At 28.7% G+C, this 24,803-nt stretch overlaps 1 protein-coding gene across 2 annotated transcripts in view; it reads right to left on the reverse strand.

The window, feature by feature from the left end:
- Positions 1-13,357: 13,357 nt before the first annotated feature.
- Positions 13,358-24,803, reverse strand: part of LOC129915501 (protein Skeletor, isoforms B/C) — a 90,313-nt gene continuing 78,867 nt past the window's right edge. For both annotated transcript variants that reach the window (XM_055995060.1, XM_055995061.1), the window contains 6 exons: positions 18,961-19,285; positions 18,691-18,905; positions 18,355-18,626; positions 18,162-18,292; positions 17,920-18,083; positions 13,358-14,340 (listed from right to left, as the gene is read on the reverse strand). In XM_055995060.1, the coding sequence (XP_055851035.1) occupies positions 14,179-14,340; positions 17,920-18,083; positions 18,162-18,292; positions 18,355-18,626; positions 18,691-18,905; positions 18,961-19,285 (1,269 nt within the window). In that variant the 3' untranslated portion in view covers positions 13,358-14,178. The remainder of the gene's footprint in view (positions 14,341-17,919; positions 18,084-18,161; positions 18,293-18,354; positions 18,627-18,690; positions 18,906-18,960; positions 19,286-24,803) is intronic.

Consider the following 24,803-nt stretch of genomic DNA (forward strand, 5'->3'; position numbering starts at 1 on the left):
TGTCAAATTTGACATATGATGGTTTTCTCATTATTTAGCATACAATGATGATAGAAAATTGAGAGGAAAATGAGTGTGTTTAGTAATTCAAATGAGTGTGTTCAACTTCAACTACTTATCGAGAATACCGTTAGTTCGCATTTACATTCAAAGATTTTTCGAATGACGATTTTTGGTGTTCTTTTAACCGTGTGAGAAGAAAAAATACAACTCGACCCCTTTCCGCCAAAATATCGTAAGCGACATGGCGCTCAAGCCTAGTACGCAGCTGAAGAGAAACGAAATTTTCCATACGAAATTAGCACAACGAAATCTTGAAATTAATTTATTTATTTTTGTTTTTGCTTTAAAACTTATTTTCTAATGTTTTTTTAACATTTAGCATTTAAACTTTAATAAAGGTATTACAGAAGGTATATTTGTTTTTAACTTTAGTAAGGTTGTTGGGCATGGAAGAAGGAGAACGTAATACAAGTTTGACACTTTATAAGATTGAACTTATAAGGTTTATAAGAAGCTTAAACGAAGCTTTAACGAAGCTCTACCGAATTTGATAGATAGCTTTGGAAGAGCTTGTATAGCTCTTTAATACATGTTTTATCGAAAGTAAAAAAAAAAAACAACTACAAAAACAAAAAAGAATTTTCTTTCTCAATTGGTTTTGATTTTAAATCATGAATTTTATTGTTTAAGGCTATAGTACGCAGCTGAAGCGAAACGAAATTTTCAATACAAAAGAGAAACCTTCAACGAAATTAAATTTGTTATGTTTTTGCTTTTAAACTTATTTTCTGATGTTTTTTCTTCAATTTTTTGATTTGTATTTTCATAATTTTTTAGTATTTTTTTTTTGTTAACATGAGCGCTGTTGACTTTGGAGACTTCAAATTTTTTCGTTTCGCTTCACCAGCGTAATAGGCTTAAATCTGAAAGTATGTATAACATTCTTTCAGTTTTTATCTATTAATAACATTGTGTAACAAAATAAAAATCATGTCAATTACTTTGGAAATGAACTAGCAGAGGTTGTAGGTATTACTGAGTACATATCATATTTCGGCACTTGAAATTTTTCGTAGACCCTCAAAATTTCAAGTTACCGTCAAAAAACCGTTTTTCAATGTTTTCAGATTTCAACGATCTTTTACTCAGCCATTTTTCGGTCAATTTCAGATTTTTTTACAGTTCTAAACAGAGGAGTACTTGTTCTTCTTTTACTTCTTCTTCTGTACTTCTTTTTGAAAATATTTTTTTATAATGCTCAAGCACCAAATTGGGTGTAGGTTTTATGGGCTGAATCTCAAAGTACAACATTTTTTCACCGTTTTTTAGAGTTCGGAGACCGTTTCAAGCTACATTTTGTGTTTTAAATTTTTTTTATTAACAGTTTTATCGTTCTATTTATAGTAGAGTAACTAAAGCAAATTATTAGGGAACCCAGCCGAACAGCTCTGATTTTGACGACTTTTTTTTCAAACGTAGGTAATTAAAAATACTTTAAAGTCTATAGATTAAAAATTGCCGATGTTGCCGTATTGTTTTTTTAAATTAAAATTAAATTTTTTTTGAACAAAACCATTTTTTTTGCTTAAATTTCATAAACCAAATGATAGCAATACATTCTCTAGGTAATTTAAGGAAAAAAAGTATAAAGGAGTAAGGGACAATCTTCCATCTTTTAAGCGATAAATGCAATTTTCTCACAATCTGACTTCAAACACAAAAAAAATATTTTGAAAACAACGGCAACACCTACAATATTTTAAAATACATTTTTAAAAAGCCAGAAGCTCATTCTTATCTCTTAAATTTAAATCCACTAAATTTAATGAAGAGTTTTTGAAAAAATGGTCCTCAAACTCAGAATTTAAAAAAAAATGTTAAAAAAAAAATTTTAAATGACTTTTTTCCAAACTTTTTCTAATAAAATATGAATTTATTTTTAAAAAATTTTTGGCCATAAATATTATCAGTTGAATTCCGAAGAGGAAAAGGTAATATATATTACAGTTTAAAAAAAAAATTAAAAATTACTTCAATTTCAATGGGTTTTTTTTGATAAAAACTGAATTTTTGCATTGAAATAATTGATTTTCTCAAAGACTTTGGTAAATATTTTATTTGCTATTTAGCTTTCAACAGTAAGGGTTATAAAATTAATAAAAAATAATTTTATATTTAAAAGTTGAACTTTAAAAAAAAAATAAGTTAAATTTTTTTCCAAAACTTCTATTCAAAAAAGTTCTTCGAAAATGAAAAACTTTTTAATTTTTTTCATAAACCGTAATACATATTGACATTTCCTTTTATAATTTCAAATCATAATAAATGTGGCCAAAAAAAAATTGAAAAAAAAATGCATTATATTACGAAAAAGTTTTAAAAACCACATGTTAAGATTTTTCAATAATTGTTTTTTTCAAGAATCTGAGTTGAATTACCATTCTTTCAAAAGTCCTTAATTCAATTAACTTAATTTTAATTTTACAAATATGACTAAGCTTCTGGCTTTTTAAAAATGTACATTTAAATATTGTAGGTGTTGCCGTTGTGTTCAAATATTTTTTTTTGTGTTTGAAGTCAATTAATAAGAAAATTGCATCTATCGCTTGAACGATGAAAGATTGTCCCTCACTCCCATATATTTTTTTTCCTTGAATTTCCTAGACAATCTTTTGGCATCAATTAATTTATGAAATTTAAGAAAAATTTTTGAAAAAAAAATGTTTTTGTTCACAAAAATCTTCAATAAAATTTAAAAAATCAAAACGGCAACACCGGCAATTTTTAAACTATAGACTTTAAAGTATTTTTAATTACCGACGTTTGAAAAAAAAGATCATCAAAATCTAAGCTGTTCGGCCGGGTTCCCTAATATTGCCAATTTTTGAGCTTTAGTTACTCCACTATTATATATCAAATTATAAATCAAATAAAAAATTAAACAGAAAAGTCTCCAAAACAAAGCCGCTTAAAAAGTTTATATCTTGAGTTCTATTAACCGCATCGTCAAGATTGATGTCTTCAGGCATTGGGAAAATGACAGAGCATCAGAATTGGAAAACTCACATTTTTCAACCTCCTGAAAACAATACAAAGCCGCGATTTAAAGCTGCCAGACCTTTGAATTCGTTATAAGAACACATAAGGCTAAAAAAACTGCATACTCACATTTTGGTTATACCTCCACTCCCAAAATTTTCTGAGGGCTCTCTTATACTTATAGTTATTTCGATATTTAGGGAGCAAAAAAAGTTTGAATAATTTATTTTTATATCAAAGTGCAAAAATTCAAGCAAAAAAACTATCTAATATTTATTTTTTAAAGTTTCCTAAAATCAAGAAATAAAACCCCGTTGGTTTAATCAGAAAAACTATTTTTCAGAATTTCGTAGCTTTTACACAAATTTGCTTATTTAAAAAAAAACTCAACTTTCAACACTAACTGCCAATAAAAAACTATTGGTGCCATTTATTAAAAATATGGCGTACTTTTTCGATAAAGCAATACTTAAAGAATATGTGAGAAGCTTCAAAAGAAAAAAAATATAGTTTGTACAGCTTTTGTGCGTTCTTGTTCGGTTTGTTACGGAAATGTCACAAGGGGTTAAAAGAATCAGATAGTTAATAAGTACGACTACATTAAAGTCCAGTTGTACAAATATTTAATCCGTGGATCAGCAACTTTTATCTTCGGAAATCGGTAGCAAGGCTGAAGTTTAGCACTGGTTCAAGGTTCATTTAGGTATGTAGAAATAGCCACATTCATGCTTGAACCGACGTTGACCCGCAGCTAATCCGCCGAAATTGGTGGGTTAAATTCCTGAACCAAGGCTGATCCACGATTGCACAACTGGCACTAAGGGTATACTTTTCAAAAAAAATTAGAACACGATATTTTTAATGTCATCATCCGCAGTTCTTACTGTACTTATTTTCACAAAATTTAAAAACCCCATTGCGGAATAACCATTCATCACTATATCTGCATGCATTACCTTTATTTACATGCTCTACAGGTCATGTAAAGCCATGTATTGCAAACAATTTTTAGGTCACTGTGGTGTATGTGTACCATATTTTTTTTCTTTAACAAAACCTAAACAAAGAGTTGCCTTCCCGATTTTTATAATAATTTTCTTAAAGTTATATTTTAAACGGTTTTCAAAGCTGAATAATCTTACTTCTTGTCGAAGTTTAGCCTCCTAAATAAAACAACAATAATTTAATTTAAAGTGAAAACAGTTTTATTAGGTGTTCCATTTCATTTGGTATGTTTTTTTTTTTTTTTTTGTTTTTATTTTACACTTAAGACATGATAGGTATTGTCAATGTTTTAGTTTTTATTTAAATTTATTTATTTATTGTCAAATTTCTTAACATTATCATCAGAATCATTTTTATTGTCTTCTGTCATTTTCATGTTTTCTCTCTTTTATATAATTTTTTTTATTGTTTTTTTTTATTTTTTTTAATTTTATTAATTGGATTTATTTAATTAAAGATATTTAAAAAGAGCAATTATTATTTATAAAAAATCTTTACACACTCCACCACCTGCTTATTTTAATTAATACATTATTATTTATCTGTTTTATGAGCTTTTTCATTTATATGAACTTTCAAAAAAATTTAAGTACATTACTCTATATAATAATAATTGTTGTGGTTTCTTTTTTTTTTTTAATTTTTGGAAATTTTGATTAATTTATAACTTAGTAAGGTATTTTGAATGAATTTGAATGTAGGAAAAGTTTTTTTTATATTTTTTTTTTTGTTGTTTATTTATGTTTTGTGTATATATATAAAAGATTTAAATGAGAAAATATTTTTGTTTATATATTTTGTTTTATATATATATTTATCTGAAAATTCTTATTTATGTGCTATTTACAAGATATATATATTTTTAAATTTTTATTAATAAATATAATTTTTTTATTTAAAATTATAATTGTATGTTTTTTTTTTTTTGAATTTCTAAATATTAGCAATTGATCATTTTACACTTAACTTTGGGACACATAAAAAGAAATTTTACATCACAATTAATTTTATAAATATATATTTATATGAATGTTTATAGTTTTTTTTTTTTATTGTTTAAATCATGGAAAATATATAAAATTTTATTTAATTTAAATTTTTGGACTTAAAAATAAAAACAAATAATAAATTTTCGTAAGTTTTATTTGAAAATAAAAAATACATAATTTGTCTATTATTTTTTTAATTTATGTTATTTAATTTAAGCATTATAATAGTTCTTTGTTTTTACATTTTGTGCGTATATTTGTGACGTTTTATTTATAAATGATGTTTTGAGTTGTGGGCATTAAAAATAATATTTTTTTTTTTTTTGAAGATACTAACATAAACTTTTCTGATCCTATTTCATTCTATTAAAACATTTCGAGGTGAGAACGGAAAGTTGTAGTTTTTGTTATAAACTTTACGTAGGTACTGCGTACTTTTATATTTTTTTCTGAAAATTTCACAGCAAAGGCCTCAATTGATTACTTTTGAATTTTTCAGTTAGGTAATTTGATGCTTTGATGGAAATTATTTCCAAACAGAAATTCTTCTTCATTCTATTTCAAATTTCATCGAGACCTCTTTTCTTGTCTTTTATTTTCTCACTTCACGAATAGTTGCTTTAAACATAAAACGTAGGTACAATATTTTAGCTCACAGTACTGCAGTACCTACTAGTTTAATGGACATTACACATTAGCTTAAGCCGGCTATCAGTTATGTGAATTTTCTTCGCCTATCTTTTAGCAGAAAACAAGCTCTCAAAATTAAAAACTCTATATCAACCGCTAATCAATTTGAGATTGTTTCCACTGTTTTGATAAATATTATTTTCGTTATGTAACTTTTCCTTGTATGATTAATCTGAGATTATGTGCAGTTTTCATTTTTTTTTAATTAAGTTTTCTATAAGTCTTCATTTAACCCAAATTTTAATTGCGAAAAGAAGGCAAAGGTTAAATTTTTTGATTTTGAAAAAAAAAAAAAACAAAAAACATTTAACTTGATGTTTAAAAACATTGTTGTATGATGTAAAATCTGAAAAACAGCCCCAAGTTGGTCTCGCATTGTTTCAATAAATAATAAATATTATTTTTTTTTTGTCTATTCAAAAATTAGAAACATTATTTATTTATTAAGGTAGTTGTAAGATGTTTAGACCTTAAACAAAAATTAGAAAGATCTCTTTTAGTTTTGGTATTACAACTGCGTTTCATATTTTTCTATTTCAAATTTAACTAAAAAGAGTGACAGAGAAAATATTTTGGTTTCTGAATTAGAGAACAAAAAAAGTTGTATGGCGTATACGTACTTTTTAAAAATTTATTTTCAACCAAATTATTAAAATGAAGACACCAACATTGTAGGTGATTTCCAAAACATACATATAAAGGAGAAGCATCGAGGGAAGATTTATACCAAACCCATCTTCCCAGATGAATTTGAAGTCCGTCGTATCACGTACTCTGCTGTCTAACGTGTAAAAAATACACCAAGGCCAACAAAATATGTAAGAAAAGACCCTTAACTTATTAATGTATCAAATTTTAGGTGAACTTGACTGATTGCAACTCTGAACCACTCAAAAATTTCCCTTGTCAAATTCTTTTTTTGTCGTTGTCCTCTGCTTTCAGGGTCATGTGAAATTTACTCTATCTTTCTTATGTTCCAGTTCCGCAACTTTTTTTTGAAAAAAGGTTTTCAATACTTTTTAATAATATCATATTTTATTTTCAAAAAAGAACATTTCTTTTCGATGGCCTATAAAGAACAAGTGAAACTTGCAAAACACTTAAAAAAACGTAGGTACCTACCAGCGTTGCCGCGAAGAAAAAAGCAGAGAGGGCCATTTCGGAATTTTTTGAGGGCCATTTTACAAAAGTGTGGGCCAAAATATCTACAATTTATTTAAAATTGTGTTCATTTTTTGTTTGTTTGTTTAATGCATTAATGGCATGTTTTTTGTTCAGTTAAATGACAGTAGAAAAGAGTCTGCCACATATAGATATTTTTATTGCTTTTTTTAAGTCTAAGTGCTTTGTTATAGTTTACCCTACTATTCTGCTTCGAAACATAGATTTATGATAACATTGACTATTTTTTTAATTTAATATCAAAATTCGGGTGCGAATTTTTGCGATTAACAAAATAATTGCAAATGAAATTTTCACTTTTAGTAAAAATCACTCATACGCCCTACGTTTTTATTTACTGGTTGTTAACATTTTTAAGAAATTTTTTAATTGAACTTAATGCATTTGGATTCACTAAGCCTTAAAAATCACAATGGTTCCTTTCTAGAAGCTCTAATACTTTAGATATTTTAATTTTTCACATTTTGGGTGTATGAAATTTCATACTATTTTTTCAGTTTTTCTTACCACAAGCGTTCTTAAAGTTTTGCTGAATAAAAATCATTTCATTGCATAAATAATAATTTTTAGCAAAAATAAATTGTTTTACTTTAAAAAATAATTTTGTCCAGGTTTGTGATCGAAATACTCCTATGCGTGACGTGAGAAAAATCAAATTACTAAAGGAGATAAATTAATGAATTGAGTATACAAATACATACCTATTTATTTGTAGTGGAAACATTAAACATATTGTAGTTTCGATGCAAAGTGATGATTTATATTTAATTGTGTAAAGCCTTCTAATTACACTGGTCGGCAAAGGATATAGAGCAAGAACCAAACACTACTTTTCGAGAGGAATTTTGTGTGCTGAGTCCGAATCTGAAGTCAAAATTTCACTGGCACGTCACGTTTTTGAAATAATTGAATATTAATAGGTCAAAAACGCGTTTTTTTGGGTACATTTGACATCGAATTACATCACCGTTAATTTTTTTTTTTTGTAAAACTACTTATGCAATCTCAAAACGCCATATTAACACGTCCTAAAGGTATTTATATTTTTTCAAAACTATTTTTTTTCTCAAAGATATTGAAAAAAAGAAATTTATGATAGATATCTCAAAATCTTGATTATTATTTTTATTTTTATTTTTCAAAGTAATGAATGGTTTTTTGAATCAAATTCCATTTTGCGTGTTCTGATTTGGGCTTATAAAGAGCAACATATTACGGAAAATATATATTTTTGACTAAACATAAAAAACATAAACATTAAAAATTAGTTTTTGAAGCTTTATAGCGAAAATAGTGATAGTCCAGTAATTTTAGGTTTTATCTGCGGAAAAATTCCTACTGGGCTGAATTTTGGTATACAGCTTAATGACGGCTTTGTTATGAAGATGTGAAAAATCGACATTGATATCGTGTCCGCGTTAAGAGTTATAGGGGTCAAAAGGTCACAAAAACTGGTTTTTCACGATTTTCAGGTATAACGATTCAAAAAGTTGAAGTTTAGTTGTAACCGTCATAATCCTATTCCTGAAAAAAAAAAACTCCTAACTGAAAAGTTCCTGAAATTTAATTATTTTTTTAGCTTGAATTTCGTTCCTCAACTGTTAAGAATATGGGGAAACCAAAAAAAAAAATGGAAATTTTCACCATTTTTCCGATTGGGGCTCTTCTCCCGAAACCATTTCCCTGGGAATTTTTGTTTAGAATATGTCTGAAAATATACAGGGTGTGCAATAGAGAATAGACAACCCTAAAACGGCTTATATCTACACTTATGATTGTTCTAAAAACAGATAGAAAAAAGTTCTATCGCAACCAGTTCATAAAATATGGACTTTTTTTCGTTCAGTGTATTTTAAATTTTATCATCTTATGTTTTCGTTCACTACAACCACGAATGAATGAATTTTATTTATTTCTTTTTTTATAATTTTCTACTATAATTGGATGAGTACATAAACACTTTAAAAATTTCATAGCTATTGCACATTTTCGTAAAAAAAATTTTGAAATCTGTTTTTTGATGCAAAATGTAAAAAAAGTATTTTATAAAAAATTTTAAACACCTGTGTTATAAAATAAATCTATAGAAACCTAGGTGGCCAACTTTCTTAAAAATATTCTGGTATAAGGAGAATATTTTTAAGAAAGATGGCCACCTACCTTTTTTTACATTTTGCATCAAAAAACAGATTTCAAAATTTTTTTTTACAAAAATGTGCAATAGCTGTGCAGTTTTTAAAGCGTTTATGTACTCATACAATTATTGTAGAAAATTATAAAAAAAAGAAATAAATAAAATTCATTCATTCGTGGTTGTAGTGAACGAAAACATAAGATGATAAAATTTTAAATACACTGAACGAAAAAAAGCCAATATTTTATGAACTGGTTGCGATAGAACTTTTTTCTATCCGTTTTTAGAACAGTCATAAGTGTAGCTATCAGCCGTTTTAGGGTTGTCCATTCTTTATCGGACACCCTGTATATATTCAGACCTATTCTAAACAAAAATTCTCAAGGAAATGGTTTCGGGAGAAGGGCCCCTATCGGAAAAATGGTGAAAATTTCCATTTTTTTTTTTGCTTTCCCTATATTCTTAACCATTGAAGAACGAAATCCAAGCTAAAAAATAATTAAATTTCAGGAACTTTTCAGTTAGGAGTTTTTTTTCAGGAATAGGATTATGACGATTACAACTAAACTTCAACTTTTTGAATCGTTATACCTAAGAAACGGTGGGTCTTAGGAAAAAAAGTGTCATGACACTTTTTATAAATAATAATCTGGTCTACAATTCTTGCATTGAAAATTTTTTGATAAGACTTACCGTTTTGCTGAAAATCGTGAAAAACCAGTTTTTGTGACCTTTTGACCCCTATAACTCTTAACGCGGACACGATATCAATGTCGATTTTTCACATCTTCATAACAAAGCCGTCATTAAGCTGTATACCAAAATTCAGCCCAGTAGAAATTTTTCCGCAGATTGGGCTTAAAAATGACTAAAGTGACTGGGCTATGATGAGTATAGCTCAAAAACTAGACGTGATAGAAAAAATCTGTAAACAGTTTTGAATTCAGCACACTAAAGTCAATCAAAATCACATTATAAAGTTCTTGCTCCCGACTTTTTTTAGTTTTTTGCCGACCAGTGTTATTACTAAGCACGATATGAAGATAAATCTACTAAAATTTGGATTCGTGGGCCATTTCTGATTGGCCCGGGCAAAGGGCCAAATTATAAAATAGGGGGCCAAATGGCCCGATCGGGCACTTTGTGGCAAGGCTGGTACCTACTTTAAATTTTTATGTGTACCTTCTATTCAATAAAGGTTGTTCTTTTAAAGTAAAAAACTGCTGTTTTTACAAACATTCTTTTTTATATAAGAAATTAAATGGTGGCGAAAACCAGAAAAAGAAACGATACCTGCAAATTTTATATATATATTTTTTAAATTTTGTTTTTAAGATAAAATAAAAATTATTATTGTTTTATGAATTTTCACATAAATATTCTTTACATTTTTACCAACTGTAACTATAAGAGAAAGTACGTGCTAAGTCGTGTAATTTTTTTCGACATGCTTCATTGATGTATGTACCAGAGTTGTAAAAGATTGCAATCTTTTTTGAATGCAATCTTTAATGACTTCAATCAAAAGATTGCATTCATTGACTTACATTTGAGACTTAGACTTCAAATTTTGCAATCACCAATCATTTTCCATGAAATGATTGCAATCTTTTTTTTTTTCCAATCAATTGACTGCATTCAAATGATTGCAGTCTTTTGGGACTGCATGCAGTCTTTGCATTCTTTTTGCAATCTTTCCATTCCTTGGCAGTCTTTGCATTCCTTGGCAGTCTTTTGCATTCATTTGCATTCCTTGGCAGTCTTTTGCATTCATTTGCAGTCTTTTGCATTCATTTGCATTCTTTTGAATTCTTTTGAATTCTTTTGCATTCTTTTGCATTCTTTTTGCATTCTTTTGAATTCTTTTGCATTCTTTTGCATTCTTTTGAATTCTTTTGCATTCTTTTGCATTCTTTTGCATTCTTTTGAATTCTTTTGCATTCTTTTGCATTCTTTTTGCATTCTTTTGCCACACCCACACCAAACGTATGGATTTCACAAAAATTTTAACATTTTTTTAGTTCAAGGATGAATTTGATAGTTTTAAGAATTAAGTTCAACTATAGTATCATTGTCTGTGCAGGAGTAATAGTACAGTCAAATACAGTGAAAAAGGGGTATGCCTCGGAATGAATTCTAATAATAATATTTTTTTTGCTTAATATCTTCGTTTTGGCATTCTATAACTTACCTCAAAAATCTCATGTTCGGAGGTCGTGATTTTTAAGGCCAAACCACAATGGTATTATATAAACATATGATACATGATTTCAGAGATATGTTTTTGTTATGATTGTTAATGATTAATGGATATAAAAGCCTTCATGCAAAATTTGGTTACTCTACCATAATTTTTAAAGGTTTTTTGGTAGTAAGTTTGCAAGTGTTTTGATAATATAGGTTGAAAGATGAAAAAGAGTTAAAACTTTTTTTTAGAGACGTCAGATTTCCTGGATTTTAGTTTTTTTTTCATCATTGAATAATACCATTGTCTATTATTGCTTATTTCCAAAATCTTAATTTTGTGGTTTGGCCTTAAAAATCACGACCTCCGAACATGAGGTTTTTGAGGTAAGTTATAGAATGCCAAAACGAAGATATTAAGCAAAAAAAATATTATTATTAGATTTCATTTCGAGGCTTACCCCTTTTTCACTTTATTTGACTGTACTATAACTCCTGCATAGACAATGATACTATAGTTGAACTTAATTCTTAAAACTATCAAATTCATCCTTGAACTAAAAAAATGTTAAAATTTTTGTGAAACCCATACGTTTGGTGTGGGTGTGGCAAAAGAATGCAAAAAGAATGCAAAAGAATGCAAAAGAATTCAAAAGAATGCAAAAGAATGCAAAAGAATTCAAAAGAATGCAAAAGAATGCAAAAGAATGCAAAAGAATGCAAAAGAATTCAAAAGAATGCAAAAAGAATGCAAAAGAATGCAAAAGAATTCAAAAGAATTCAAAAGAATGCAAATGAATGCAAAAGACTGCAAATGAATGCAAAAGACTGCCAAGGAATGGAAAGATTGCAAAAAGAATGCAAAGACTGCATGCAGTCCCAAAAGACTGCAATCATTTGAATGCAGTCAATTGATTGGGGAAAAAAAAAGATTGCAATCATTTCATGGAAAATGATTGGTGATTGCAAAATTTGAAGTCTAAGTCTCAAGTGTAAGTCAATGAATGCAATCTTTTGTTGGAATTGTGTAACTGAATGGCAATGACTGCATTCACAAAAGATTGCATTCTTTTACAAGCCTGGTATGTACCAGCTCCTTTTAGCTTGATATTTTCTTAAAAAAAAAAAAAAAAAAAATAAATCAAATAAAATCAAACAATTAAGGTAATTTTTTAAAGCATCTTTGTTGTTTTTTTTTTATAAAATTAAAATTTAATTTCGAAACACAAAATACATTTTTTAAGTTTACCTTAAAAATAAATTCATATTATGAGAAAAATCTCACTTAAATATACAAATCATGCAGTTCATTTCACAATTGAATAATATAAATTTTTTGATTAATTTATGTATTTGAAAACATTAACACAAAAATATGTTTTTTTTTTTATTTTCTCAAAATATATTGATAAATTTTTAACAAAGTGCAATATTTATTTTTTTGTGCACCCTAATTTAACTAAAAAAAAGTTTAAAAATTCAAATTTTCTTTTTATTGTCTTCTTTTCATATTCAAGAATATTATTTTTTTTTTCTTAAAACTAAATCGAAATTGATTTTTTTTTATTTATCATATTGTCATTTCATTTACTCATTATATTTATATATATTATGTATTGTCCTCTTTCTGTAGAAAAATTCTGTGTATAAGTTTATAAGTTTTGTACAATAATTTTAATTTAAAAATAAAAAATATTGCATATATGTATGTATATAATTTAATTATTTTTTAACCTTTACAACAAGAAAGCACCCACGTTAAAAATTTAAACTTAAAAGATATTTAACAAAATTGCATGCAATAATTCCAGATAGGTAGTAGGTACTTATCTTACATAAAATATTATTTTTCAAAAGCAAACAAATAATAAAATTAAGAAATAAATATATTTATTTCTTTTTTAAAATTTAGTTGAATCCCTTATATCTAAATATAGATTTTATATAATAGTAATTTAATGTTTTAATTTTTATAAAAAAATGTGTAAGTTATTGTGTTTATGTCTTTTTTTGTTATTAGCTTATTGTCAAATTTATCATTTTCTCTTTAAATATATATAAATATTGTCATACATTGTTTTTTTTTTTTTTTCTTTTTTTAACCAAATTTTGAATTGTACAAGTCAAGAGATTGTTTTTCTTTTTTTTTAATTTAAACATCTATTTAACAATAGTATTTGCCAACAAAAAATATATTTATATATTCATTTATTTTTTATACCTAAAGACTAAATGCAAATTATTATTCTATTTTTATATTTAAGTTTTTTTTTTTAATTCTTAAAATCCATTCTAACACACTCGCATGCACACATAAAAACTCCACCGAACGTTCAAAGATATGTTTTAAGGTGATATAGCCTGGCTAAATGTTTTTTTTTTTTTTTTTTATCAAATCGAAATTTGAATTTTAATGAACGATAAATTGAAATGTTTTTTTTTTTTTAATTTATTTTTTAATTATTTGTGTAGTTATACTAATTCTTAAATTATTATAATTTATTGAACAAATTTCTATCTAACTATAGTTTGATTGGATTTTCATTTAAATTGCTCCAAGAGAATATTTTTATTTTGTTTTTATTTTCTTTAAAATTTAATTCTATTTTTTCATTATTTCTGGGATATGATGGTTTCTTTTGTTTTTGCTTGATTCCAAAATTGATATTTTTATTTTTTGTTTTATTTAAAATTTTCTATAACTGATATGATTTAATTAATAAATTTGATATGGCTGTCATGCGTGAATTTGTTTTTTTTTTTTTTTTTTTTTAATTTAATTTTTTGCTTAAATTGGAATTTCATTTTTTATTTTTAGTATTTAATTATTTTTTTATTTTAACTATTTCTCGTTAATTATTTTTGATTTTAATTAATTAATTTTCGTTCAAAAAATTTCAAATTTCAATTCGATGGTTGTTGTTGTTGTTTTTGTTTTAATTTAAATAACTATCAGGCAGGCGAACTGGCTGATGATAAATTTATCGCAGCCAGGCTAAGAAATATTGAAATAACAAGAGAAACTAGTATCGATGGAGTATTAAGTGTGTTTGCAGATGAATAGCCCGCATCGACGACATTTATTTTCCATCCAAGGTTATTGTGGGTAAAGCACTGAAAATTGAATAAAATGATTTAGTAACTAAATGAGTAAAATCCATATAATTTAAAAGACTTCGTTTTGTCACTTTTTTCAATGCAACAAAAAGGAAATCTAGGAGTAGTTTAAATTGGGTTCAACGATGCATGAAAAGATGAAAACGTAGTATACAATTTATACTATAAATTACATATGTCTCGGGGATTTATGTCCTTTTGTGTTAATATTTCAAAGGAAATTAGTTTCATAAACATTTTGTTTGTTTTCCTCTTGTGGTTTAAATTTTTCCAATAAAGACTGTATAATTTTAAAATGTTATCAAAAGTTTTCTTAACCCTTTCGAACCCAAGCTATGAAAATCAATATTAAAAAATGTTTTTTTCAGTATTATCGTGTCTAAGACATCACAACTAAGAAATAAGAATAGCAAAAAGTTATTTTCCAAAATAATAAATAGCAAAACTAGTGTGTTACTCTCATTTTACATGTAAGTAACATGCACTGCCTATGACCAACAAAAAAAATCGGACATCTGAGAAAATAACTTTTTATGAAACTATAATGTATGCTACTTCTTCTAAGCCAAAAAACTAAACACTTTCTGCATTAACATTTTTTAAATCTTTTTTTCAAAATTATGACCATATACATATAAAAAAAAAATTTGAATTTCTGTCCCTTTATTGATAAAAAAATTAAAGGTATGATATTTAACTAACTTTTTGTAATAATCCAGTAACTAGACAGTAATTTTTTTTTATTTTTATTTTCACGATTTTTTAAAAATATGTTACATGAGAGTAACACTGGGTCCGAAAGGGTTAATAGTAAATAAACACAAAAATAAAATCCTTTTGGAGAACAAAAAGCTATCCAAGCACTTACAAATGGGAAATGTCAACCATGGCAGTGGTAAATGGTCAACCATGACATTGTCGTCTGGAATTTAGTGAGTTTATTGCCCAGTTTTTCCTACAAAATGTAAAATCGGCTTAACCATTGCACATTCCCGAAACTTTAAACTATTTTTCTTAAAAAAGAAATTTTTGCAGGTAATATAGTGTAATAAAAAAGTTTTATTCTGCTTTAAAATTCCTAATATTCAGCTCCTATAAAGACTTTTAGAAGCTAAAATGTTGATTGTATCAGGTTTGTAAGTGAATCCTCAGGCATCTGAACTGAACTTAATATTATATTTTAAGAATTACTTAAATATCTGAACTTTAGATACATTATGGTTATTCCTTCCGTGATGTATATTTAGTTTTCTCCGAGTCAAAGAGGACAAATTCCGTTTTGTGGGGATTTATATCCAATCCACATCCTTTAGCCCAGTGCATAAGATTATTTAAAGCTATTAGAAGCAGTTCTGCAAGGAAGGGTCTGTTGGTACCTCCCTGTACTCATGTTGGGCTTAAGAGATTAGAAAGGGGTTCTTTGTCTTTCCTGTCTTAAATTGATATCTATCTTTCTTTCCAAAGTTTTAAGAGTTACATGAGAACATTTTCCTGCTGCTGGTATAAAAAACGTTCCGTCTTTCCTAAGAGGTTCTAGTTCAGTATTTTTTCATGAAATGAACTTACATAGCCAATTTATCTTTAATTAAACCCGTGTGAAGTGTTATAAATAAATATTTTAAATATCAACTGAAGCCTTCGACCAATATTTTTCAAGCCTCATAACCTTAAAGTCTCGTTAACCTTTTCACCAAGAAATAACATGACTGGTTTCGATAACACGGTGTTGCAAAAATGAGGTTTCAAAATATACGCGGGCGGAGGCCTATCAGGTTTTGTAGAGCTAGTCGCACTGATTACGAAACGGTATTTGAAAATCCCTTAACACCCCCAAATTCTGGAGTTTCGGGCAAAAAACGGTTTTTTGGACCTTCACCCATTGAAAAAATTCTAGCTTCGACAATTTTTTACCCATTTTTTTTACAGTTTCTGATAGAAGATAAATATACCTTTTCAACAATGTATAAAACATGTAACTCGGTTAAACCACTTAGAATTTATAAGCTGTCAAAGTTCAAAAATTCCATTATTTCGTCGTTTGCCCAACTTCGCCATCAATTTAAAGTATATGTTTTCAAAACAACATGCTATTTAAAAAATATATTCTAAAACTATATCTAATTCTCAATCAATCGAGGTATTTTTTATGAAAATCACTTCAAAATTGGCTTAGAAACATATAGTTTTCACTGTTCGATAAGGAATCAATTGAGGCAGTTTTCTGTGTGAGTAATTTTTTTTACTAAGGCCGTGTGTGAATTGCGTTAAATAGTTAAATTCGTGTAAAATTTTTGACACTATTGAGGTGAATAAAAAATTTTCAGCTATTAAAAATTTGCTGGGCTCCGGGACCTGGTTAAATTTGAGTTAAATTTTTTTTGCAGATAGTTTTGTTTTTTTTTTTTTAATTAAAAAGGAGTATCATGGCAAAAAAAGGCAGACAAAATTGTAAACAATAAATTCTTTTTTTGAAATTATTTTGTTCACCTCAATAGTGTCAAAAATTTAACACGGATTTAACTATTTAACGCAATTCACACACGGCCTAAAATTCACAGTCTGGACAAAAATAGTATAAAATGAGTTTTAAAAAAAAATTTTTCGCCTATTTTTAACTTTGAAATCGATTATTTCAAAAACTATTGGTTATATTATATTGATTTAAAAATTAGAATCAAATGTACAATTTTTCCTTTCGGATATCGTATCATTTATTACTGTAAGTGTTGCCGTTGTTTTTTAATAATTTTTTTTTATTTTGATTATTTTTTTTTTTTTAGAAAAATGCCCCTCCCACCTAAATGGGGCGAGATAGACCCCCCCCCCCCCCAAAGAAAAACATGTTTGTATTGAGCTCCTCTACAAAAACCCGTTATCAAATCCTGGCGCCTAAGTTATCCTACTACGTGCCGAAACAACATTTTTGTTCTATACCTAAAAGTTCGAATTTCTGTATCTGGGCTGATCTATTCTAAGCCAATTTTGAAGTGATTTTCATAAAAAATACCTCGATTGATTGAGAAATAGATATAGTTTTAGAATATATTTTTTAAATAGCATGCTGTTTTGAAAACTTATACTTTAAATTAATGCCGAAGTTGGGCAAATGACGAAAAAAAATGGAATTTTTGAACTTTGACACCTTATAAATGCTAAGTGGTTTAACCGAGTTACATGTTGAAAAGGTATATTTATCTTCTATCAGAAACTGTAAAAAAATCGAAAATGGGTAAAAAATGGTCGAATCTAAAATTTTTTCAATGGGTGAAGGTCCAAAAAACCGTTTTTTGCCCGTAACTCTAGATTTTGGGGGTGTTAGGGGATTTTCAAATACCGTTTCGTATTCAGTGCGACTAGCTCTACAAAACCTGATAGGTCTCCGCCCGCGTATATTTTGAGTGTTACACCGTTTAATTTTTCGGTTATGATTTCTAACTCCAAAATATTAAGAGCCATTCATGAGCGCTGGAGTACCTTATATAGGGTTTAGGAAATTAAATTTTCTTTTAAATTTATGAGGAGTTTACTGTGGATTGTAAACATACCTACCATTGCATTGAAAATACAAATATTTACCTGATAATAGAGTAGATCTGGGGCATCAGCTGGAACTGTCCAATTGAGGTAGCCGGGTTCTCCTTCTTCACATTCGAGTTCTAGCGTTTTCATATATTCTTCAAATGTATCAATTTCGGCGGATTTATCAACAGTCTTGTGTTGCCATTCACAGTAACGGCCAGCTATAAGAATGGTGAGTAAGTTAGTAGTTTAAACGGTTCAAGCTCAAATTCATATTCCTACAAAAAAAGAATACAAACCTGCAGTCGGTATTGGATTTCCATCATCATCGAATTCAACACCAGCGTAAGGATTCTGTTGACGCAATTCAATGCCAGTCTTTTGTCCGATTCCACCTTCCGGCGAATCAGTTATATAAAATGGATGATATCTAAAACAAAAACCAAAATTGAAACTTCCTTAGCTTGAAATATATTTTCATTGATCACAAACCTGGCTGGATTAGCTGGATCATCACCACCTTCCACAAAGAATGTGTAAGTTTTCCCACGTTCCACAGTGATTTCAGGAATCAGCAGATCATTCAAATACCATGCTATTCCCCATGATGGATTTCCTGTTACAGGAGAATAACCACGTTTACCACCTGTTGGTCCGATTCTGGCACTAAACGTGCTTTCATGTTCGATTTTTCTTGTTGGCCATGGTGTTGGACCGGACTCGTCCTTGACTTGATGCAGTGATGCCTTGCACGAATGATCGTTCTAAAACGAAATAACATTTAAATGATCGAAAATTATAGATTTTGAAACCGTTTTCCAAACTTACTCTAGATGCAAAATTTATTCGAATATCATCGACATTGTGATCAGTTCCGGTGTGTGAATGTGCGTTAGCTTCCTTGCGGTTATTTAACGTACCAATAGCAGCAATTACAGACACTTCCCGATCAGTAGGAATGGCTAAGTCATTTATTGGTTCATTGGTTTGTAAAAGTCGTTTATAGCGAATACTTGTTACGCCATTCTTACGATCTCCACTTACTGCAAGTTTTAGTTTTTGAAAATCATTATCATCACGAGGAAATTTACTACTTACAAACAACAACATCATTCCTTCCACCGATCCTCTCATCAGGGCACGCACCATGCTGTCCATCACATTGTGACAAATCTGAGAGATAGTAATCTTCAGCTCGGAATACCCGAGCATTGGTGTCATAGAATGCAACTACAACATCACCCATGGACATTTGGGCTCTACCATTTGCACCCGAAAGACCAAAAGCCATATATTGATCTTCTCGAATTCGACCGAACAATTCAACTTGTAGGTAATCTCCTTGCAATTCCCATTTGACTTGTAGTTTATTGGGTAGAATTTCTCGGCAATTTGCGTAGGTAACTTTAGGTGTTGTTGTTGTCTATAAGGAAGAAAAAATTGTATTTCAAATTAATAAACTCCTCAAGAAAAAATACTCAACATAATCAACCCAATTTAAAACGAGTATTGGAACTCTGTTATGAGAATAAAATACCTTGTGCAATTATTTTTGAAGACACTTGCTTGGATTTTTCTTAACTATATGATGAAGCTTTTTTATATCAGCTTGTTACATTACGTTAAGCAGTTTAAACTTCCTAAAAATACTGAACTCTACATTAAAGTTCGTATTTATTTAGTTTTATAATACAAACAATATTTTTAAAACCTCAAGTCAGAATTTTAAGTTTCATTTATCTTGTCTTCTTGTCAAAGAAAGTATATAGTCCTCATTATGATGTTTTTGATGAATTAAAATACAATTTAAGGAAAATAAATAAGAAATGGCGCCCAACGTGGGTTACAAGAGACGGGGTATCGTTTTGGCAAGAAAAACTCGTACGAACATGGTTGAATTCAATTCATGAATCAGCTTTTGTGGTTTTGAAAGCGAATAAGTATCTCGCTTTAAAGACATTAATATTGGCAGTGTTTCTTCACAGTTCCAAAATGAACTTGTAGCAGTATCCATGACACTGTTCTTATATCTATGAAAGTCTACACAGAAATACTCTAATTTACTTAAGATAAATGTGTTTTTTTTTAAATGGTGAAAATAACCTCAACCTTGACAATACTCAAAATGATTTTTATTTTAAGATTATATCCAAAAACTAGCGTAAAGAGTTTTGCCCAATGTTAGACTTCGTTCCTTTGCGCAAAACTCATAAAAAAATTGAACTGCTTTACAGCCAAAAGTAACGAATATTTGTTACGTCCCTTACTTTGGTGAACACTTTGTAGCAGCATCGAACTACAATCTGAGAAATTGTGGCTTAAGAAATGTTGCGCAAGCCAACTCAGACCAAACTAAATTTTTTTTTAGAAATCACAATACTTTGTATCAACTATATGTAACTGCAGTCGATTCTAAATCCCGCTAAATCAAATAGTCATTTGAACTGTGTAGAAGCGAAAAATTTTCCAATATCCTTTTTAAGTATTTTTTAGGAGAGGAATTCGTAGTTAAAAGTTTAAAAAAGCCCTGCTTACGGTAAACGAATTTAAAAATGGCCGAATATTCAGCGGCATCTCTAGTTTTAGGTACAAAGAGTGATAAGTTGGTTGATATAAATTGCGAGCGTTAGCGAGCAAGAAAATTTTTTTTAAGAAACAAATTTTAACCATTCTAAGGCTTTATAAAAAAAATTATTTCGTACAATTTAATATACAGGGTGTCAAAAAAGTTAACGTCGAAACGAAAACGGTAGATAGGGTAGGTTGTGACAGTTATCAGAAAAATAATAAAAAAAATCGCAGCCATATATTTTGGGAGTTATGGGCATTTGAAAAAAAGTCGAAAAAATGGTCACCCTGTGAGGGTTTTTCATGTGCCGTGACTACAAATCTTAATTTTTCTCATTTTTTTCTTTTGTTACGGAACCTTGAATAACCCTGCTATCAAATGCATTCAAAAATTTTAACTCAGCTGCATCAGTTTTAAAGAGAATATTACTTTTTTACCCAACTTAGTACTAAAAAATTTTACATGACTCTAATTCAATGAGCCGCAGTGTAAAAAAAATGCACTACGATGTTTCGGCAAGTTGCCTTAAAAGTTGGTGTGTTCAATTCTCTTTTCAAAATGGTATAACATTGTTGGGAATATTTCATAAATAACCGAGATAAAATTTTTTTTCTTAAGAAATCCGACTTTTTTTTATGTAATTTTTCCATATTATTTAAGTTTTTCTATTCTGAAAGGTTCTGAAAGGGTACAAAACTTGAATAAAAATATGGAAAAATTACCTAAAAAAAAGTCGGATTTCTTAAGAAAAAAAATTTTATCTCGGTTATTTATGGAATATTCCCAACAATGTTGTACCATTTTGAAAAGAGAATTGAACACACCAACTTTTAAGGCAACTTGCCGAAACTTCGTAGTGCATTTTTTTTACACTACGGCTCATTGAATTAGAGTCATGTAAATTTTTTTAGTACTAAGTTGGGTAAAACTTAATATTTTCTTTAAAACTGATGCAGCTGAGTTAAAATTTTTGAATGCATTTGATAGCAGGGTTATTCAAGGTTCCGTAACAAAAGAAAAAAATGAGAAAAACTAAGATTTGTAGTCGCGGCACATGAAAAACCGTCACAGGGTGACCATTTTTTCGACTTTTTTTCAAATGCCCATAACTCCCAAAATATATGGCTGCGATTTTTTTTATTATTTTTCTGATAACTGTCACCACCTACCCTATCTACCGTTTTCGTTTCGACGTTAACTTTTGGGACACCCTGTATAAAACATTGAAAAATGGACTTTTTCTTGCACTGAAATTTTGTAGCAGAAAATTGACAGGTACATTCTATCTATTGAGTTCTAAATGAAATTAGCAATACTTAAAAACCAAAATTTTAAATAATCCAAGTTGTTTGACATGAGCTAATTACACTGATGGTCAACAAGGTTTTTGTTACAGAAACCAGGGTATACTTTTCTATAGGCTGAGCTCAAATGCGAAGTCAGAAAAATTCTATCACATCACGTTTTGGAGATATTCCCGTTAGAAAATCGAAAATTCCGATTTTTACCAGTTTTCAAAGTTATTTTTTAGCGTTTACTTATTTTTTTTAAATTAAATTTGTAACAGTTTCTAAAAGAATTGTGTCAAATTTTGAAAGCGATTGGTACAGAACTTTTCGATATTTGCTATTAAAAGCAAATAAATATGAGATGCCCCCAACACTTTGATTTCAAGTTATGATTTCTCGAGGAAGAAAATAGATATTTAAAAGATTTAAACTGATTTAGAGAGACAAAACTTAATTCTTTTAGAAACTGTTACAAATTCAATTAAAAAAAACATAAGCAAACGCTAAAAAATAACCCTGAAAACTGGTAAAAAGCGGCATTTTCGATTTTTTAACGGGAATATCTCAAAAACGTGATGTGATCGAATTTTTCTGACTTCGGTTTCGAGCTCAGCACACAAAAAATCTATAGAAGAGTATACCCTGGTTTCTGTAACAAAAAAGAAGTTTAATTTTGTTGACCAGTGTTATACTTCACTTTGAAATTTAACAATAAACTGAAATTGTTTAGTTTTATAATTTGAAACAAAAGAATAACGAAATGTTGTAAATACAGTGCTTTGCAAAAGTGTAATCGCACCATATAAAAATGCTATTTATATAAAACCAAGTATTGCAGCGACACCCTACTATTTTTTTTATAAAAGGGGATCAAAAAACAAGAATATTGAGAAGTACAAAATGTCCCGTTACTTTCTCTTATAATTTTTAGAAATAAAAACAAGTTTTTCTTCCATTGCAAAAGTATAATCGCATTTTTTTTATTTTGAATATGACCAAGGTTTTTGTTACAGAAACCAAGATATACTTTTCTAAAGGTTTTTTATGTGCTGAGCTCGAATCTGAACTCAGAAAAATTCTATCACATCGCGTTTTTGAGATATTCCCGTTAGAAAATCGAAAGCGTTGGTAGGTACTATACAGTCTCTGAATAAATCGATACATTTATTTTCGCTTACATACTGGATTTAAGGTTAACATAGAACAAAAGTGGGTAATAAGCAACTGAAGATATCTCGGACAGTAGAAAAGATGTCTGAAAGATTTAAATATATTTAAGGGTAATATTTCAAAAACGAGATGTGATCGAATAAGTCTGTCTTTGGTTTCGAGTTCGGCCACCGAAACCCTTTGAAAAAGCATAGTTTAGTCTCGGCACCAAAAACCCTGCATAAGTACTTGTGGTATTTAAAGGGTTCTTAAAAGAGCATTTTAAGGTACATAGTGCTTAAGGAAATGGTCAAAGAGATAAAAACTCTTTGTAATGGACCAAACAATTTTTGTTTTCCTTTATATAAACTTCATCGACAGCTTCTGCAACGATGCAAAATTGGTAGTGATTTTAAGGGAGATTTTCATATAGGTAATCAAATCACTAAAATACAAAAACAAATCATTTAGTGCTGCACATATTAGACTTGTATATGTTTATAATATAGGTATCTTTTGATTTTCTGAAAAAAAATTTCGGGGGGGGGGGGGGGGGTTAAACACCCAAACCCCCCCCCCCCCTAAATACGGCTATGCTCGTAACCCAAGATTGTTAGTTTTAAAATTAATAATGTCAATCGACTTGCCTTTAAATGTATAATAAAGCACGTACTTTTTTAAAATTCAATATCTCATTATTTTCTTATCTTCGTTATTTCGAAATTTACGGAGTACAAAAGGAAGTTTAAATAATTTATTTCTGTATGTAAATGCAAAAATTTTAGTGAAAAACTATCTAATATTTATTTTTAGGCATTTTAATAAAATCCAAAAATTAAACTCCGCAGGAAAAATATTTATTCAGAATTTCGTTGTTTTTACAAAAATTTGCCTATTTTCAAAAAAAGCCAAACTTTCAACATTAACTGCCAATTGAAAACTATTGGTGCCACATTAGAAATAAGTGTACTATTTCGATAAAGCAATATTTGAAAATTATTATGTTATAAGCTTCAAAGGGAGAAAAATATAGTTTGTACAGCTTTTGTGCACTGAGGGAAAAAACAACTTAAAATCAATGAAAACCACGTTGATTCAACTATTTTTCGGAATGATTTTGAGTTGAAGACGAAAATTTTAAAATCAAAGTAAAACATCGTTAGTTTAAAGTGGTTTACCGTTATAAAACATCTTTAAATCAAAGTTGTTTTCAACTTTAAAAAAAAGCATCAATTTATTAAAAAAAAAGAACAAAATTGGCAGCCGCTGGGGATCGAACCTACAACTCTTGGGTTATTAGGCGAATGCTTTATCAACGTGCTATCTCACTGTTGACAATTAGAGTGATAAAATGCAACAAAAGCTGAAGTCCGACAAAAATAAAAAAATTTCTTACGGTGTTTCAATTTTATTTTGAAGAAGTTTCATGTTGATTTTTTCAACATTAAATCAACGTTGAACATTTTATATTTTACGTTGGTTTTTTCCCTCAGTGTGGGATCTTTGTTGGTTTGTAACAGATATGTCGCATGGGGCTACAAGGGGTTAAACTTCATAAAATTTGTCTTTTTTAGCTTACGTTTGTTCGGTCTGCATAATTTACTGATTGAATGACAAGAATGACATGAACGATGTTAGACTACTTGACACTTTTATACTATTTTTTAAGAAACTTAAAGTCAATATAACAACCCAAATAACATTTTTGCTTCTATAAAGCTTTACAGAAGCTTCAGAAGCACCTGTAAGGCTTTACAGAAGCAAAATTGTTTGTTGGAAATGGAGTCATTTTGTTTCAGCATTATAAGTATTATTATGGTTAAAAACTATGAGTTCCGATTTCCGAATTCATCAGATCCAGCCGTGTAGGTCTTATCCTCTACATAAGATAAAAAAAAAGGTAAGAACTCACAACCTATAAATAGATAAAAACT

This window comes from Episyrphus balteatus, chromosome 3 (genome assembly GCF_945859705.1).
Source record: "Episyrphus balteatus chromosome 3, idEpiBalt1.1, whole genome shotgun sequence".
NCBI lineage: Eukaryota > Metazoa > Arthropoda > Insecta > Diptera > Syrphidae > Episyrphus > Episyrphus balteatus.